We start from the raw sequence: 20,577 nt of genomic DNA on the forward strand, positions 1-20,577 counted from the left end.
CTGGTTCCCCACCTGAGCCTGCAGTTCCCCACCCCTGGTTTAAAGAAACGACTACTGAATCAGTACTGTTGAAATCAGTACTGTTGAAATGCTAGGTAATCTTTAAGGCTTCCAAATAACTCAACCAGAGTGAGGACTCATCCAGACTTCCTTATGTGCTGTACTTCCCAGGCACCAGTCCATGCTTTAAATCTCCATAGCCAAGCATTGTTGTTTTCCTGGGAAAGTGTCAGGACAAACAACACCAACAGGCTTTAAAGCCTAGAACTCTGCATAAAAACATGGTGCAAAATGAAGTTTGGATGAACCCTGGGTGGTGTTCTGTGTAGTAAGAATACAGTGGTACCTCGGGTTAAGTACTTAATTTGTTCTGGAGGTCCGTTCTTAACCTGAAACTGTTCTTAACCTGAAGCACCACTTTAGCTAATGGGGCCTCCCGCTGCCGCTGCGCCACTGCGCGATTTCTGTTCCCATCCTGAAGCAAAGTTCTTAACCCAAGGTACTATTTCTGGGTTAGCGGAGTCTGTAACATGAAGCGTATGTAACCTGAAGCATATGTAATCCTGTACTGTCAGTCTTCCTATCCGCAATCTGGAAACTATCAGTAGTGTAGATCCAGAATTTAAAAGGTGAAATACAGGAGTTTCAAGATTTTCTTCACAGTTCGTACTCGTACCCTGACTCCCTGCTTGTTTGAGCTAGTGGTAATATCCAGGATGACCATAATTCCTCTGCCGTAAATTTGATTGCATTGTCAGTGACAAGTCCACCTGATATGCCAAAGCGAACAAATTTAGATGTCCACTATTGATACGCATTGGTTGTTATGGGTTGTGGTACAACAATACAGTTTCCTTTTGTTATTAGACCTTCTGATTCATTGTCATCAAAATACTTTCTAGCCATCCCTGAAGCATTGCTAAAATATTTAAGCCATCCTAATCTGATACAGTATAAGACTTCTTGAACTTCTGGATCTGATTGAATACAGTGTACCTCGGGTTACAGACGCTTCAGGTTACAGACTTCACTAACCCAGAAATAGTACCTCAGGTTAAGAACTTTGCTTCAGGATAAGAACAGAAATCGTTCTCCGGTGACGTGGCAGCAGCAGGAGGCCCCATTAGCTAAAGTGGTGCATCAGGTTAAGAACAGTTTCAGGTTAAGAATGGACCTCCAGAACGAATTAAGTTCTTAAGCTGAGGTACCACTGTAGCTTTTTTCATCTTATTATGCTGATTTTCAAATGCTGGTAGAGAAACAATGCCATATTAGGTTAAGGGCTGGTTAACTACCAAAATATTTTTTCTCTTTTTTTGTAATGTATATAATTTGCTTTTTTGGTGTTCTGTTTTGTTTTCTACATGGGTATTATTGTTGTTGTTGTTGTTGTTGTTGTTGTTGTTTGTGTCTTATCTTACTCTGTGCACTCGTAACTATGTACTTTTTATTTTTTAATAAAGAATAAAAAATAAAAAGAGTAACATCACACAGTATAAATAGAAGCCTTGACATCCTACTCTAACTAGTAACCATCAATTGCATTGTGGGGCTTAGGACAAGGTATCTGCCATGACCAATTTTTTTCATAGAACATACTTGACTACCAGGGTGAATCTCATTATTAGATGTTCACATTGTAATGGTACCCTACTCAAATCTTTTCTTCTGCTTAAGGTCACTGAAGATTTATGGTCTGTGAGGAAATAAGTTGGACCACATCGGTATCTGTAAAAGCTGTAGTAACTCTCAGACTAGTTCATAGCTGCTTGCATCAGCACTAACCATTGTGAGCTTGTTGACATCACAGAACTTTATTGGAGATCAAGTCCATTTTTCATGAAGGTAGCCTCATGTTCTAATCCTCAAACCCAGGACATGTTGGGTTTCAGTAACAGGCTTATTGCCTCTATTGAGCTGTCTTGCAAATATCAACCTATATAGATCACCATTCTGAGAGAGAGCACCTCATTTCTGTAATGTTAGGTTAATTGATATTTTCAGGTCCCTTATGACTTGGAGCTTTTCTGAGAGTGGTTTTATTGCATGTTGTGTGATCACTCTATTTCACCATGGTAAGAAATTAATTTCTCCTTGTTTCACTTGTGTCCAGATTCATAGAGCATATTCAAGATGACAGATAGTGTTTTGTCATTGGTATTTCATTGATGTGCCATGAAAAGTGGCTCCTTTTATGCCTCCAAGGAGTTCTGCCATTTTTCTGTGAAAAATCTCAAAAGCATTGTGATTCCAAATGGCAAGCCATGATAACAAGAGGTCCCAAAAAGTGTGAGAAAGATAGTCAGTTTAGTGCTTTGCTTTGCCAAAGGTGTTCACTACAAACTACTTGAGGCATCGACTTTGGAAAGTTCTTCAGCACCTGTTGCTTTTGGGAGAAAGTCCTTCAGTATGGAAAGTGCATATTTTTCTCTGACTGCTGCTTTGATAACCTATAAAAATCAGATGCTGATGACTGGGACAACTGGTGCAAACCACGAGGTAGGTTAGGCGAGTTCCTTAATTATGTCAAACTCCTTCATCTTTTCTAGTTCCATTTCCACATGGTGGAGTAACAGAATGGAGTATTTCTAGTAGTATTCTGCATAGTTTGGTACTAAGTCTTGAAACAATGTACACCTTTAGGTCACTGTCTCCAAATTTAACATCTCCTATTTTTCTAAAGTCCCATTCTGAGAGCTACTCTTCAGCTGAGATTATATTGCAAACATGATGAACACTAACTGCTCCTCTTTATAGATTGTTTCTGTGTTATAGCATCAAAAAGCAGTGCAGGGCATCCCCTGGGCTGTGTAAAATGGTTTGTGCCTTGTTAATATCTGGAATGCTGTGAAATAACTGTGACAACACCTCCTCAATTCATCTTGAAATTAATGACAGTCCCACAAATAGTTAGGTTTGTTCTTCATGGAGAGTAAATAACAAAATAATGACATCTAAGAAGAAATTGGCATTAATTGTTGTGGTCACACACTGTACCGTTTGGACATGATACATGATAGCAAAATAAAAATAAAAATTGTGAACTGCCCTGAGACCTCCAGGTATTGGGCAGTATAATAATAATAAAACGCCCTTTTTTGAACATTTCCTGCACATTGTGAACATATTCCACTTGCAAAGGATGAGTCTTTCCCCATCATGCTACTTTTAAAATAGTCAGATTGTTTCCTGGGCTTTCTTTTGTGCAGCGTTTGCAGATATTTGAGCAAAGAGTTTGCCCTTTACAAGATATGTGCTCCTTCCAGTGTTATCTCTGTCATGTCATTCCCAAGTTCTATTTGCTCCCTGAGCTGTCTGGTAATCAACCCTGATTGCCTTGCCACCTCGATGGCTTTGTGAAGGGTTGATTCTTGGGGGAAAGGTATTGGGTTGGCCCTGTGGGTTGGGGATAGATGTATCTTGTCTGTAAAGCACATTAATATAAACTTGTTTACAAGCACAAAAGCAGGGCACAACTTGCTATATCACTCCAGCTACTTTGGTGTATTTTGATTGGTAGAAACATATTGTCAGACAATTTTCCAATATAGATTTAACCAAAAGAACAAACAGTGTGTTGGCTTTTATGTAGATGGAGAAGCAAGCTGTTGCAGAATAAATGACTACAACATATAGCAAACACATAGCAAAGTCTCCAGGTGTGTGTGTGTGTGTGTGTGTGTGTGTGTGTGTGTGTGTTGCTGGGAGATGTGGGCGTTATCCCTATTTTGAAACTTGGAGGGAAATGTGTCACTAGGAAATTTTAGTACACGAAGAGATTTTTGTATTAAACAAATTTGGGAAGAAAATTTATATATAGAAGACAGCAAATAATTGGTTTGTAAATAGAAATGTCATATTGCATACTTTTCATTAAGATCGCAGGTACCTAGAAATATATGGAACACTTTTTGGGGTGAGGGGGGACAAGGAGTAAAATGTAATGTCTACACAACCCCCTCCTCCTTATGTCCTGAAAAGTGTGGCCCTTACTACTTTACTGTGTGGTCATCATTACTACTTAGAGACAGCCATTCCCTGGGCAGCTTTATATAACACCAGCTAAAGCTGCTGGAGATTATGTGCAGAACATTGAATCTGATGAGCTCAAATATGAGATGGCCTGCACTAGCATAATATTTGGGATTACAGTCGTAATCTCTTTAGGGAAAGTGTGCTGTATCAGGGAAATGGTATCTTGAATCTCTGAGGCCTAGTGGGTTTGAAGAACAAATAATCTTATGTTTATTTTGCAGCAATGTCTTCTGTCACCGTAGCCATTCTAAACTCGCATTTCTTACTCCTATTCTCTTTTGTTAAGGGTTCAGAACATAGCTCCCATCATTTCATTCAGGAAACATGTTTAGCCCAGAAACTCAAAAGTAAATGCAGTTTTAGGGAGGCAGCCATTTATTGCTTAATATATAAAGTAAAAACTAAGGGCCAAAATTTTAAAAAAGGAAAGCTGTGAAGCTAGGTCATGAACCCAGCAGGGATTCAGTTTTTTCCCTGGACAGCAACCTTCCAAGGCCACATGGCAAACTGCTTTTAAAAGGGATTTCCCAAGCTGATTTATGATAGGGGTTTGGCATCAAAAAAAACACCACTGGGCAATGGTTAGGGGTGTAAGAAGGCACAGGTTTTCATTCCTGACCCATGTTTGTCAGGACATTTGTTACTGCAAAGAACAATAGCAAATACTGATTTATTTGTTGGAACTAGCAAGGTCTAGTCCCAGTTCCATTCCTGCCCACTGTGGCTGCTTCCTGTGTGAGACTATGCATAATGGTACATTTTTTTAAAAAGCTGGCTGTCATCTGTAGTGTTCGAGTGAGGCTTTCTTCTCTTACACCCATTGTTGGCTGAGCTGCTGTGACATCCTGAAAAGCTTGCAATAATTGGCTAGAATTATGCTGAACATACCAAGTGGCTTTGGGTTTGTTAAAAAATCACCTTGTTGCCCATTTCTCTTTACAATTTCATAAATCACTTTTTATAGAAACAATCTTCACCATGCCTAGCTGCAAGAGGCACCAGCAGTGGCTGGATGTCCAACACGTTCAAAGCCTCCATGCAGGGGTGCCAACTTGAATAAAATATTGGGGGAGCGCAGGTAAGCCCCACCCCACATAATCAATCACATGACACGGCACACACGCAACCCATTTGAATGGCAATGCCCATCAACTGGAGGGGGCAGCCCCCTTAAATATATTATTGGGATGTGTGTGCAAAGGTACCTTGACCTCTAAGACTTGGCACCTTATGCCTCCATAGGTACCAAACACTAATTACCTGGTTTTGTGGATTCTGGCAGTGGTAATTGATAAAAGGGAAATAATTGGTCCTGACCAAAACAGGTTCCAGCCAGTCCCTACCAAGACAGGCTGTTGACCACATGTTCCTAACTGGTGCTCTTTTTTCATTTTTGTGAACACCTTAGCTCAAAGAGTGGCAAGTTACAAAGGGACTTGAATAGAGGTTGCATGAATGAAAGAGCTATAGAAAGAGCAACAGTAAGCTTTTCCAGATTCTGAGCTTACAACTTTAGATCCCCCCTCATGTGGGGAGAGTCTTTGCACACAAACAAGCTGTAGGTATGTAGCCCCTCTCTATACAGTATCTCCCCTGACTCTTTAGGGCAGTCTTCTCCAACATGGTGTCCTCCAGGTTTTGGAGTACAGTTCCCATCCTGGCCCGGCTGGGGCTCATGGGAGGGGGAGTCCAAAACATCTGAGGGGCACCAGGGGTGGGGAACGCTTGTGTAAAGAGATACCATGTGAGGTTTGTAGGCTGTGTGCAGAAATGTGGATGAATACATGAAGGAGGTCAAGGGTGAGGCCACTGGGCCAGCACTGCCAGCATCACCCGCACATTGCTTGTCTCTGCTCATGTCATCTGTGCAGGGCTTGAGCATTTTATTAATGATCCGTAGGGATGTGTCCTCAGAACTTACCAGTAATTATTGAATAAAAGAGCAGTCAGATATATTTATATATGTTATATTTGCAAGTATTTTTCTAACAACATTGTCACAACAGATGACAGAGGTGGAAATATATCTTTCACACAGACAAGTCCACAGAATCAAGATCACAAGCAGAAGTTAAGAAGGCAGACCACACCAATATTTATGGCAAATTTCCAAATTTCAATGCGGCATTAGAATGGCATAGACCTGCAAAACATGATTGAAATTTTAAATGTGGCAAACCTGGTAAGGGAAACTCATTTTTTGACCACCCTGGAAAGAAAGATCCACAGGCTGTATTATTTTGTCAGTTATTTGACTGCCTGCATGAGGAAGTGTGGCAAGCTTTGAAAAAAGAGAGGGAAACCTAGTTCTAGATTGTCAAACAAAGCTGCAATGTGAACAAGGTGTAGGAGCTGCTGACAATCATTAAATCTGCAAAGGAAACCTGGTACACTGGGTGTTAATTACAGTAATTCAAGATGTTTCTGAGAATACACAAGCTTCTTTTTCTTCAGGCCTGTACAATTAATTGATTTGAGTTTTCTGTTACAAGTGCTTAAACTGTCCTGCTGTCTGTTAGACAAAAGAGGAGTGCCTATGAGAACGCCATCAAGTCTGCATTTCCCAACATCTTTAAATCTCTTTTCTCTAGGCTAGTGAGGATGCCTGTTCCGTGAGCTATCACAGTCATCAAGTATGTTTCCCCCTCTTTTTTATTAGTTATGGAAAGAATCCGGAGCCATTTGTCCTGCACAGCATTAGGTACATCCAAGTGGCTTTAACTGGAAGGATGAGAAATGCAACTGTTCCAGCATTTCCAGTTAACTGCTGTCAGAGCTGTGTAGGAGGGAGCATCAGCCAAACCTTGTCCCTCAGTTCACACGGTTGGTGTGGTGTTTGGCACATAGCCACTAGATGGCGGTGGGTAGGGAGGCCTGACTGTTCAAACAAGAGAAGGAACTCCAGCTGTTGTTACAGCTCTTCACAAAACCCAAGTGGCTCAACCTTAGAACTGAGAGAATGGGGGCAATGGCAGCTGGAAGCATATAAACTCCATTGGCAGCTTTCCTGCAGCGATGTGCATTCTGCTAGAGCACTTGGCTGTGCATCGTAAGATGTTGACATCTAGAAAGGCTGCTTCTCTTACACTTTCACCTGATATACCCTTCCTTCAAAAGGGTCACAGGTGGCGTTACCATCAATTTCCTTCTCTTCTGTTTGCTGTCTTTGAGTTCACTCAGGGTGTATTTAGACATTAGGAAAACTTCATTATTTTTCCTGATTATAATGCTAGTGCACCTGTCACATTTTCTATTGTTCCTTCCACACTGCAGTACCTTTTGTGTTATGGAACTGTGCCTTTTTGACCAATATGACCGTGTCCTGCTAAATTTCATTCACACCAGGGGCATGGTGTGAAGCAACTAACATATTGGGCAATGTCACTACTCTCCCATGCTTTCTGCACATGCTTCTGTCCCCCCAGGATTCCCCAATGAAAACAGCAGGAAAGAACTAGATTCCAGTCTATTGCCCAAAATTTTGTCACTTACTCCCACAATTTTCAAGGTTAAGGGAGCTGTAAACCGATATTTTATTGGAATCAAAAAACATGAAGATGAGTGCAAACATACACTATATGTAATTCATTTTCTGATAGTGGCTTTTGCGTCATGTGAAAGCTTAAATATCATGCAGAAATTAAGGAAACTCTAAGGAAAGAAATGGAATAAACTGCCAAGTGAATGCAGCCTCAGTCCCACAGTCATGTGGAGATAGTATTTGAGCTGGAGGCATGAATGCACACAGCAAACATAGTGCAGTGAGTCCTGCGATCCTAACAAGCACATGGAAGGAATTTAGCAGTTGTGTCCAGTATGCAAACCAGTCCTGAGGAGCTTTTAAAAATACAGTGGTACCTCTGGTTATGAACTTAATTTGTTCCTGAGGTCCATTCTTAACCTGAAACTGTTCTTAACCTGAGGTACCACTTTAGCTTATGGGCCCTCCCACTGCCGCCACACGATTTCTGTTCTCATCCTGAGGTAAAGTTTTTAAAGGGTAAAGGGTACTACTTCCGGGTTAGTGGAGTCTGTAACCTGAAGTGTTTGTAACCTGAGGTGTTTGTAACCCGAGGTACCACTGTATTTGCATGTGTCATATTGCATGGTCAGTTACTGTTTCCTTTCACAGAATTAGTCAAAATGATAAACCTATTTCACAGACTGGGGAGGAGAGTAGTGCGGCTTCAGTATAGCCATGATACTGTGTTATTCATTCTTTTTTTAAAATGAAAAACTGCAGCAGAATTGTGGCTAGATGTGTGCTCCAGAGCAGGAATGTAGGAGTGGCCATTCAGTGTCTGGTTTATTTTTTAAAAAGATAAACATAGAAAATCTTCACAAAATGGTGATGGATTGTGATTGGGGTAGGTATCTTTTCTGGCATTTGTCATTCATTCTTTTTTAAAAAACAAACAAACCCATGCATTGGTACTCCTATGTTGGTGCTGTGTAGTGGAGATAATCTGGACAGATTAAAAAATACAGAATAAATTACTGCAATCCAAAATCTTGATAATTTATTTAAGTACACCCAAGGGTTTGGCCACACCCAGAGGTACGTTTGATTCTCTGTCCTCTGGTCATCAGCCGTCACCTTCCTATTTCCCAAAAGCCAGATCACAATCTGCTTTTGAAAGTTCTGCCATTGCCAAAGCTGCTTGTGATATCACAAGTGAGGCTGCTATGTAAGAAACACAAGTCTAACACTCCCTTGCGGCATTTTTTCATCTCCGCCAAGCTAAGCAGTTGGCCCCTTATCTCTCTCGCCCTGACCTAGCCACTGTGATCCATGCGACGGTCCAAACCAGACTGGATTATTGTAACTCGCTCTACGTGGGGCTGCCCTTGAGACTGACCCAGAAACTCCAGCGGGTGCAGAATGCCGCGGCGAGACTCCTTATGGGGTTTTCGCTGCGAGATCACATTCACCCGGTACTATACCAGCTGCACTGGCTCCCGGTGGAGTACAGGATCAGGTTCAAGGTGCTGGTTTTAACCTTTAAAGCCCTATACGGCCTAGGACCCTCGTACCTACGGGACCGCCTCTCCTGGTATGCCCCACAGAGAAACCTACGGTCTGCAAATAATAACATCCTCAAGGTCCCAGGCCTCAGAGAGGTCAGGCTGGCCTCAACTAGAGCCAGGGCCTTCTCGGCTGCGGCTCCAATCTGGTGGAACGCTCTGTCACAAGAGACTAGGGCCCTGCGGGACCTGACATCATTCCGCAGGGCCTGCAAGACAGAGTTGTTCCACCAGGCCTTTGGTCAGGGCTCAGCCTGACTCCCTCCTCTGGCAACCTGCACAGAATTTTGCTTAATCGGTTGCCATCAATTTGATTTTAATTAATTTTTATAATGAAATATTTTTAGAATGTGTGATTATTTGACTCTTTGATTATTTGATTGTTGTTAGCCGCCCTGAGCCCGGCTTCGGCTGGGGAGGGCGGGATATAAATAAAATTTATTATTATTATTATTATTATTATTATTATTATTATTGCACGCCTTAACCTAGTTGTACCGCTCTTTGCATCTCAACATGATACTCTCAGCAGGCATATGAACAAATGTTCTGGGTTTGTGTGCTTTAAAAAAATATATATTGTAAGCATATTACAAAAATTACATGTTTTTCAGAAATTCTCAGCTCAGCTCCCCAAAGTAGCAGTTCTTGAAACATATCATATATCGTGTTATCAGGCATTTTTGGCGTCTCAATCCATGCACGGTGCAGTTTGAAAAGCATGTTCCAAGAGCTCTTGCAGAAGCTGCTGGACCACAGAGATTACCAGGGCTCCATTCTGTATCCACACACTTCCCTCTCTTGCTTCTGTGGAGGAAACAGACTTTCTGCTCCTAGATGCAATGTGCTAGAGCTTGTTCTACCCATTTGCACAATACTCTACAAATGCTGCATCCCAAGAGTATTTCTGATGCCTGGAACATGTGTTGCGTGAAAAAGTGAAAAAGCTGCTTGTTTCCCAAGGAATCTGTGAATAGCTGTCTTCTGGAAACCAGCTTGTAGTTCATTTGTTTGTAGTGAAATTGTTCATTTCTATACAACATCTTCATATAAATCATTTGCGGCTGTGGCATATTGAATAGCCCCAAAGTAATCACTGCTAAATAATTTTACTTAGTCATAAACTCTCATAATACATCATGCTTAAATTGTGATGTATTTTGTAAAACATAATTAGCTTTTGTATGTGCACTTTTTGTAGAACAGCCAGTTTGCTTGACTGTAAAGCAGGGCATCTTGAGATTCCTTTCTTATATACAGAAGGGTTCTTGATCCATATCTCTGAATGTGTTCAACTGACAGTCCTTAGAGCTGACATGTATATAACCTATTGGCATGGTGAAATCTGTACGTGGTGAGCCTTTTCACCTCACTGCATATTTTTCCCCACCCAAAAATCTGGAGACAGTTCCATACATTCACAACTTTCCTTCAAATCTGTGGCCCACTGGAAGTTTCAGGACCAACTCCCATCACCCTCAGCTAGTATGGCCAATGGTTGGGGTGGGGCTGTAGTTCAGTTTCTCCACCTATGGTTTAAATTGTCCCTTACTTTATAGAGTTACTTCCTGTTTTACTCTCTTAGTAAAAACTATGTTCACCATAAATACTAGTAATTGGCTGAAATAAAGGAATAAGTTCACCATAGCCGTGTGGTTCACATGAATTACTTTATGGCCAGATATATAACATTCACTATGTGATTATGTGGTAAAATGAGGTGTTTACCACATTGAAAACCAATATGTGATCTGGTACTTCTTGAGAGATAAAGGATGGGGGAAATGGGATCTCCCTGGCTTTCAAAATGCAGACAGTCCTGCTGTTTGGATGCACCAATCTGAATATGCTTATGGAAACAATGAATGCCTTGTTGCCTCTATCAGTCATATGGAGTTTCATGAAAATTTTAGATAACTACGGTTTGTATTTGTGATCATATGATATGAACTGCACCGTGTCAAGAGCAATTGAGGACTTGTTATTACACAGTACATTATCCAAGGGTGTGGGAGAGGTCAAGATCACTGCCTGCAAAATTATTAGAAGGCTGATGAGAAGCAAAAGACTAATTTGTAGAGGAGAAGAATGGATTTTCATGAGGTATCATTAACAAAAGGAGAAGTCTGACTTAATGTCATGATAAGTAAATTCAGGGTGAAATCTGTGGAGCACCCTCTCAAGGGGAATGGGAGTAGCTTGATAATGTGAGCTCATTAAAACCAAACTATATGAAAGGTTTGAGAACTTACATCAGTGTAGGATACAATTTCACAGTCACTTGTTATGGCTAGGCAGGAAAAGGGCTTGTCCATCTGTCTCTTCCATGATGCAAAATTAAGGAAGAAAGAGAGAAAATTGTATTGTCAAGCATGCACTAATTCTTTGTTTCTTTTCTAGCACAAATTGAAGTGATACCATGCAAAATTTGTGGTGACAAGTCTTCTGGAATACACTATGGAGTCATCACATGTGAAGGCTGCAAGGTATGAGACGTGTGTGTGTGTGTGTGTGAGAGAGAGAGAGAGAGAGAGAGAGAGAGAGAGATCTGTATTCTGTGCTAGTTTTTGTCATTTCTATAATTATAAGCTGTCATATATGCTTTCAATAAGGACCAATATTTTGTACAAAATATCACCTTCTTGACATTGCCTTCTTGACTTAGCAATGAAATTATACTCTAAATGCTGCTGTGTTTGAATTTTGGAATTATCTGTACTAGCAACTATTTGAACTAAACACTGATAGTTCAGTATAGAAGTTTCCTAATTAAAAATGTTTTAAATTAACCTGGATCTTCCACTTTCTCCTAGTTAACATGAAATAAATTCTGCCAGGGAACTTTCAGGCTGCAGGTTGTTATTCATGAGGAGAGAGCTTAATCACAAAACCAAATCTGGAGACATGCTCAGCTCATACCCTCCAACATTTCTCCGATGAAAATAGGGACATCCTAAGGAAAAGTAGGACATTCTGGGTTCAAATAAGAAACTGGGACAACTTCTCCAAATCAGAGACATCCCTGGAAAATAGGGATAGAGAAGGTCTGTCAGCTCAGTGGCTTAGCTCAGCACAGTATTGGAGCAAAAGGAACCAGGGAAGATTTTGTGAGCTCTTCTCTGGGAGTCCACACAATCAAAGTCTGGTTTACCACATCGTGTGAACCAGGCCTTTATATGAATAAGTGGAGGAAGCAGCAGGTTCCACATTAAGAGTCCCTGTACAGCTAGCTATATGCACTTCCTCAGAATTACCCCAAAGAGGTATGTGAATACATTTTTAAAATATGTAAGGCTTTATTAATGATCATTAGTGATGTCAAAAAATTCTGACGAAAACAGAAGAGACATCGGAAACTGTCAATGTTTGCTTATTCATCCAATGTCCAGAATGGAAATCAATCCAGCATATATGATTGGTATTTTCTGCAACTGTTTGTGTCTGCAAATGCTACATAACGATATATACCTGAGGACATTTTTTCCAATTTGCATTGTGGAATATCCCATTTTCATTCACTGAAACGAATGGTGTGGAGTCATATAATAATAAACTGATTAATTGTGCAATTAATTATGTAAATATCACCATAGCAAATAGTGAGACAAATAATGCGTTCTCTGTCAGACACCCTGCAGAATAGAAGCTGTGCAGCCTGTGACAGACACAGGGCAGGCGGGGCCTCCTCACCTCCCTAGGGATCATATGGAGAAAGAAAATATGTTTAGGTACATCAAAAAGGATTTCGGTACCATCCAGATCAAGCTTAGAACAGAGACTTAGGCTGCTGTCTTAGACACCCTCCAGGAATTCTGGACTGCAGCTCCCACCTATGGACTATTGCCCAGGCTCATGGGCTTCATGGCAGTCGTAGCCCAAAACATCCAGAGATCACCAGGTTGTGGGAGGCTGCTGTCTGCACTTGCCTGAGACTTCCTTTTGCCTAGGATTGCATTGCTAAACAAGAGTTTCAAGTCTGTCCAACTATTATGATAAATATATGGATTCACTCTCTTTGAGAACGATAACATTATTTTCTAGCCAAACCCCCAAAACGCTTTGAATAAAGGTGTCTTATATTGACCAGTGATCCATGGAAGTTGCCTGGCAGCCATTCTCAAGGATCCTCATTGGAGTGCTGAGGAGGACAGACCATGCACGAAACATGCCCTTCCTTTAAAATTTACATTTTGCCATCTGCCAGCACCATCAGAATTGATACAATTCCCATCCTGATGCTGCTGTGATTTGTGATGGTCATAGCACTGGATTAGCCTGATTGATACAATCATTTAAAACCCAGCATAAAGACGATCAGGAGCAAATCTGGCTTTGAGCAGAAAAGGAGTTCCTGGCCTTCAGAGGCAGTTGAACCAGCCAGTGCTGCTCCAAGGCTCAGTCCTGTTTAGATGTGATTAGCATTAATGGCTACCTTTGTGTGTGCCTTGTGGGCAGATGATCCCCCTCAGCCTTGCTGCATGGAGACAGCTCATGGAGATAAGGAGAAGCTCTCCCACTTCAAGCAGGTTTAACCCTATTGTTTTTGAACTGGTCTTAAAAGTATCAGATCAATTAGCCTAATCTCTTCTGCTGCAACCCTGATGGGGTGGGGAGGGGAGGGGGCAAAGTACCAGCTTTCATTTCAATTGTAATTATTGATATGTTTTAAACAGATTTTATATATGTATATATATTTAAATCTATTGATGTTTAATTGTATTTTAATTATTAATTTTTTTCTGTTTTTAGTGTTCTTGTTTTTATCTGCAAGCTGCCTTGAGTCTAGTCAGGAGAAAAGGCAGGGTATGTTGGTTGTACTGTGGTGCTGATAATGCCAAGGTTGCAGGTTCGAATGGAACAGCTGCATCTTCATGCATTGCAGGGGGTTGGACTAGATGATCCTCAGGACCCCTTCCAACTCTACAATTCTATGAAATTGATGGTGGTGGTGGTGACATTACAGAGGGAACTATTTCAGGGTTCCTCCCTAACTTTTACTTTGATTGGGTATGGAGTTCCCTCTATGGCACATGCAGAAACGACCTTCCTGACCCTTCTGCTCAATCCGCTGGAACCTTTCTTTGCATGCAGGGGAAGTCTCTAACTCACTGAGGGTTTGAGAAATTAATATAAAATAAATAGATACCACACTGGCTCTAGAGGTTGGTATGCAAAGAGAATCTCATGATGATTTTCATTATCTTTATGACTTTTCTTGCACATCGCAAAAGCAGCATTTAGAAAGTATGTTACACAATGTCATTGAATCAAGCTCTCTCTCTCTCTCTCTCTCTCTCTCTCTCTCTCCCCCCCCCCAGGGATTCTTTAGGAGGAGTCAACAGAACAATGCCTCATACTCCTGCCCAAGGCAAAGAAACTGTTTAATTGACAGAACCAACAGAAACCGTTGCCAACACTGCCGACTGCAGAAGTGTCTTGCCCTAGGAATGTCTCGAGATGGTAAAGAGCTTGCTTCCTGCTTCCACAGATCAATCCTTTGAAACTCATTGCGCTCTGCTTTTCACTCCCGACAAAGAGGCATCTTGCTGCTCTGTAACAGAGACCATGGCTCTTCCCAAAACCTAAGGCATTTTGATGTTTGATGAGGTGTCTATTGGAGAAAAGACTAGCATGAAGGGTGATAAAATGGTTTGATATTGCTAGTGGACAATTTGCAAAAGAATAAATAATAAGTATTGGGCCACAATTCTGCAAAGAATCGGTGGGTGGAGGAGAGTCTGCATAGCTTGAGGTATCTCTCCCTCAGCCACCCTACAGCTGAGGGGGAGGCAGTGGTGAGGCTTGATGTAGCCTGCCCTGCCCCGGCTTGCCCCACCCAAAGGGGGGCTTGCCCCACCCCGGGCGGAGGGCTCATGTGACACTCCAGGCTCCTGAGCTACACCTCTGGCCAAGAGCAGCCGTATAACTGACCGCCTCAGTTTGGACATATCAAGGGCTGAAATAGCATCGCATACCTGTGATGTCACACATGCATATGAAGCCAGGAGGAGGCTAAGACCCATGCCCAGCCCACCAAACTTGGTGGAAGACCAGGTGAGCTTCCTGCCAGCCAGGCTGTGGCTGGAGTGGGAGCTGCCAATACATTTGCCACAGCAGCTGCAGTTGGTGGTAGTGGAAGGGGAAAACAGTTGCAGCAACGGAGCACTGCAGCAGAGCACCCTGGCTGTAGGAGGGCTGGCCACTTGCAGATCCACCTGAACTGTGATCGCCACAGTCACTTATCCCAAGAGCCCCACAGTTGTGGTGGGAGGACAAGGCAGCAGCAGCGGGGTGGTGCAAGGCAGCACTCCACTCGGCACTCGGCCTCCTCTCAATATTTCAGAGTAGGGTGAACCCCCTGTTAAACAACATAGAGAGGGCTGATGACACCTCAGCCCACAGGAGCTGGAACCTATGTGTGGCAGGATGGAGGATAATGAGGGCACATTTGTAGGTCCCACTGAGCGCCTGACAAGCCACCACAATTTGGGGCTGTGTGTCTGTAGCATGGAAGATCCTTGAGTACACTCAGCTCCCGGCTGCAGACATCCATCCCCTCAACATGCAGCTGCAAGGATGTTGGTGGGCACAGGTCTCTGGGTGGCTTCCAGCAAAATATAGAAACACCATAAAGCATCAAACATTAAAAACTTCCCTATACAGGGCTGCCTTCAGATGTCTTCTAAAAGTCATAGACATCTGTTGGACATCTAATGGGAGGGCATTCCACAGTGTGGGTGCCACTACCGAGAAGGCTCTCTGCCTAAACAGCGCCATGGAGAAACAGTGCTTGTTGCTGCTCTTAAAATATTACATGTAAGTTTTTAGATTATAGGTGTACGTGTTGAAAGCAATAGTAATAAAATGGAAATCTGTGTTAGATTGGATATTCCTTAGATGAATCTGATGCAATTAGAAAAAGAGAGAAAACCAAATACGGTAGTAAAGAATCCTAGCTCAGAGGCCTTGCATTTCACAGGCCCAGTAGAGATATGGGAGGGAGGGCAGGATATGCTATAGGTTGAAACAGTGCCTTTTTCTGGGGGGACGCAGGGGTAAGCATACCCCTAAACATTTTGTGAATCTTTGTACTTTTGTCCATTTACTGTATTTATTTTTCCCGATTTAAACTATAAAATGGTGATTTTCTTGAGTCAAAATGAGAGTATTCCTCAACATTTTTTTTGGGGGGGGGGGGAAGCACTGGGTTGAAATATAACAAAAAGGGCACATTCCCCTCGCTGGTGCCTTTCATTTTTCTTGCAAGGCAGATCTGGCACAGTGAATACATTGAATGTTCATGATTTTGTTTCTGACCCGTCAAGCTGCACAACTCCTCCAGGGCTGTAGGATTCAAGCACCAGTAGCAAGTAAGACAGAATTATTTGGCTGTTGCCTCATTTCCCATTCTTGGATGCAACATCCCTTTAGAATCTTTCAGCCATGCTTTTATCCCATCACTTTCCCTCATCTCTAGACAACAAAAGGTTTTTTAGTTAGTGTAAAATAAAATGAACCTTTGAATAGCTTAGAATGAGATAAGTGGTTTATGTTTACTTTAAAGTTAGATTTTTAAAGTATGTTTAGCACATGGTATTTTACTGGCCAAGTGGTTTTGTTATGGTTATGGTAATTCATTGTGAATTCATGAAAATTCGTGGCAAAACAAGCACAGGAAGGTTAATGAAGTTTGTCTTCTAAAATCAGTGCAACTTCTTGGATGTTAAAGTTCAGCGATCTTCTTTCATAAGCCCTCATTTTTGCTGAAAGGTTCTTGAAATTGTGTTAAAAGTATTGGCTTTAAAGGAGTATCTCCTCTCTGCCCTTCAGGGTTTTGATGTCGGCTCATACAGGTCTTCAAATACAGCTGCTAGGACTGTGTCCTTGACCTGTCCAAAAGCTTCCAAAAGTTTGAAAGCCTTTTCTATTATTTAGCCAGGAAGGCAGAATTGCTCACGATGCTTGTCAGTCTTTGTAGCCTTTATAGTTTGGCCATTCATATGGAGACAATGAAATGGAAGGTTCCAGAGGATTTAAAATAGTCTTCTCCTGAGATTTTGTGTTTTGCCAAAAGGAAATGTGTAACAGTTTTACCTCAGTAGTTTATCATACTTGATGCTGATAGTCGTCCTGTTCAGAAGTGCCAGCAGGGCAGAACTTCAGAGATGGAGTCCAGGACCCACTCAGCAGAATAACAGGAGAAGGGCCAAAGCTCAGGGGCAGAGCAAATGCTTTGCAGGAGGAAATCCCTGGATCAATGTCTGCCCCCTGCAGGCAGCGGCGGAGCTAGCTGCTCAGGTGCCTGGTGTGGGGACATGTCCTGCAGCCGGGGGCGGGGCAATCTGTGCCCATGGGGGCGGGGCAATCCACCTGTGGGGGCCGGGTGAGCTTCTCCGCCACCTCCCTCAGCTGTAGGGCGGCTGAGGGAGAGGCAGTCGGCAGACGCAAGTCCCACGCTGCAGTTTTAGGCAGTACAGAACCTGCAGGTGCCTAAGCCACCACATCACTCCTAAAAAGTGAGCCCAGTTTTTTTAAGCTCATTTTGTCACCCCCCCCCCTCAGTGATGACACCTGGGGCAAACCGCACCCCCCCACACACACCCTTCCTCCGCCACTGTCTGCAGGTAGGGCTACCTGAAATGCCACTAAGTGTAGACAGTAGTGAGCAAGATGGAGCAATGGTCTCTGACATAAGTCAGTTTCCTCCGTTCCTAGGAGGGGCCCCAGTGCAGCAGGGCTGCCTTGCCACATTTCAAAGTGAATTAATACACATTTTCATCCAAAAGGGATCAAGACCTCCAGAAGTCCATGAAGTCCAAAGTTAAAGATCACCTAATTGCACCACTTGTCCTATTAATAAATGTACAAAGAGAAAAAGTTAAAAAATAAAATAAAAGCCATCCATAGTTTTATCTGTCTAATTCTTTATAGGTGATGAGTCCCAGCCAACACTAATCCAGGGAGGTTTCACCACATACCTGGCTATGTAAACTGAATGTCCTTCTGTAGTGTGAGTCTCCTGCAACTTGTGGCAGAAATGGTTGATATTTTATGTTTGTGTTAACAGTGGGCCAGGAGCACAGCTGGAGCACCAGGCTACAAATGCTCTTAAAAATAAAATTCAATAAATTTTAATACTACTCCTCTTATTCTAATTACCATTAGAATCCTGTAAAATGGTTATCATCACTAATTATAATCCATATCCAGTTAACTTTGATAAACTATATATAACACAACGGGCAACAGTTTTACTTAATGCTCCTAACTTCTTTGATTTCAATGGATCTGTTCTGAGTAAAATTTGACTGACTGCCACCCATATTACCTAAGTGCCCTATTGTATGGTTGGTCCAGAATACCATAGGTAGCCCCTTTCCCATTTGGTACCACTGTGGGTGTTTTGATTAACTGCTCAGCACTTGCTTCAATATGTGTTCCATGAATTATATAAATTGTCTGTGCACATCTGGAGCCGAGCCTTTGCTGTTGTTAATCACAGATTCTGGAACCGCTTCCAAAGATAGGTCTACTATACCACATTGCAGAGCACATGCCTTTGCTGCATTTTTAGGAGTAATTTCGGAAGCAGCAGTTGTTACGGCGATTTGTGACAATTCTTTTGCTTGATGAAGTGGGTGGTTTTATATGGCATTTTTTGTTATTTTAAGCTGCTTTGAGACTTGGGAGCAAGACGAAACATATAAATATATTTGAGCTCACTGCTTGACAGTCACATGTGGTATTGAAATTGTTAGAGTACTTTCTGATGAGCTACAAACCATGTAGCCCATAATGTTTATATTACAAGACACTTACCGTATTTTTTGCTGTATAGGACGCACTTTTCCCCCTTCAAAAATTAAGGGGAAATGTGTGTGCGTCCTATGGAGTGAATGCAGGCTCCTTGGCTTCAGCGATAGCAACGCGAAGCCTCCGAAGCACAGAGGGAGCGCTCCCTCTGCACTCCGGAGGCTTCGCGTTTCTTTCGCTGAAGCCTGGAGAGCGAGAGGGGTCGGTGCACACTGACCCCTCTCACTCTCCAGGCTTCAGGGATAGCCGCCTGAAGCCTCCGGAGCACAACGGGAACTCGTGCTGCGTTCCGAAGGCTTCGGGTTCCTTTTGCTGAAGCCAGGAGAGCAGTGAGGGAGAGCTGCGCAGCGCCCCTTCAGCAAAGCGGGAGGAGAAATGGAAGGGGCTCCATTTCTCCTGCTGCTTTGCTGAAGGGGCGCTGAGCAGAGGGGGGGAGAATTTTTTTTCTTGTTCTCCCCCTCTAAAACAAGGTGCGTCCTATAGAGTGAAAAATACGGTATATTGCTAGTAGAAAAATGCCTGAAATATGATACTTGTACACCTCTTCCTTAAAATGGGGGGTCAATATGCACTTCAGAATGGTTAAGGTACATCAGGGCCACCCAGCAGACTTTAATAGAGGATGCATGTTGCCCAAAATATGATAATTGCTATAAAAGTATGAAAGGAAGACATTTGTAAGCTCAGAATCCATAGAATTATGAAGGAAGTTTGTCACATTACTTCTTGATCACCAGAAAACTGAATTTGGTACACAAGAAGCCCAAGAATACAGCCCAAGAAGCAGTCATTGTTAGACAGTTTTACATTTATCCGTAAAGACATGGCAGATAATGTTCACTTCAAATCAAGCAACATTTGAAGCAGAAGGACTCTCATGTCATTTTCAACGGGAGCAGCAGTTGCGGCTCAGGGCTGCTAGCCACCAGGCAGAGGTGGCTTCTGATTCTCACATGGCCGGTGGGGGGGCGTCATGTCCTCCCTCACCAGCTGTGGGGGCTGACAGGGCCTACCTGTGACTGGTCCAACCTGATGGGTGGGACCTAGGTAGTGGGCCTAAAGGGAGACTTCCCCATTGGACTTCAACCAGGTCTGCTCCCCAGGTTTAAAATGGGGCCACAGTTGTCTGCAGTGCCTCAGTCAGAGTTGGATCTCCCACCCTCCCACCCCTTACAGCATGTTTTCCCCTGCACAAAGTTGAGACGGCAGGTCATGCTTAGGGCCTTGCTATGAAAACATTCCTCCGGGCAAATTGGCCCTTTCTGGGGTTTTTCCTTCCTCATAGCAATTGTCACAACTTGCTAGTAGATAAGAGTTGGATCCTTAGTCAGGAGGGAGAGAGCCCCACCCCTCCAAAATATGGGGTACCCTGTTAATGGGGTCCAGGGGTGGTTCATTTGTCTGGATGCCCAGACTGGGGGCCGATGGGCCATAGCACCTGCCTGAGGTGGTGAACTTGGAGGGGTCACCTTGATTTGATGTATGTCATAGGGCAACGCCTAACTCAGGATTGACCCTGCCAAGCAATCAACCAGCAGTAGCTTGGATGATTCAGGGTACACGCCTAATGCCTACACCAAAACCTACTGCCATCTGAAATCAATAAAGCTGTGGCCTGTTTTGATCTCAATATGCTTGTCTTGTGTTTATTACATCCTTCAAGCCCAGCCCTGCTGGCACCAGGTTTCTTTGTCCACTCAGAGT

The 20,577-nt window shown here is 42.8% G+C and overlaps 1 protein-coding gene across 2 annotated transcripts in view; it reads left to right on the forward strand.

The window, feature by feature from the left end:
- Nucleotides 1-20,577, forward strand: part of RORB (RAR related orphan receptor B) — a 158,464-nt gene that overhangs the window by 95,545 nt on the left and 42,342 nt on the right. Inside the window, exons 1-3 of one of the 2 annotated variants that reach the window (XM_083702077.1) lie at nt 11,148-11,163; nt 11,461-11,546; nt 14,379-14,520. In XM_083702077.1, coding sequence (XP_083558203.1) covers nt 14,508-14,520 — 13 coding nt within the window. In that variant the 5' untranslated portion in view covers nt 11,148-11,163; nt 11,461-11,546; nt 14,379-14,507. Of the gene's footprint in view, nt 1-11,147; nt 11,164-11,460; nt 11,547-14,378; nt 14,521-20,577 lie in introns of those variants that run through there. The other variant, XM_083702076.1, reaches the window with a different exon arrangement.

The sequence above is a fragment of the Podarcis gaigeae genome (genome assembly GCF_964106915.1).
Source record: "Podarcis gaigeae genome assembly, chromosome: 11".
Classification (NCBI taxonomy): domain Eukaryota; kingdom Metazoa; phylum Chordata; class Lepidosauria; order Squamata; family Lacertidae; genus Podarcis; species Podarcis gaigeae.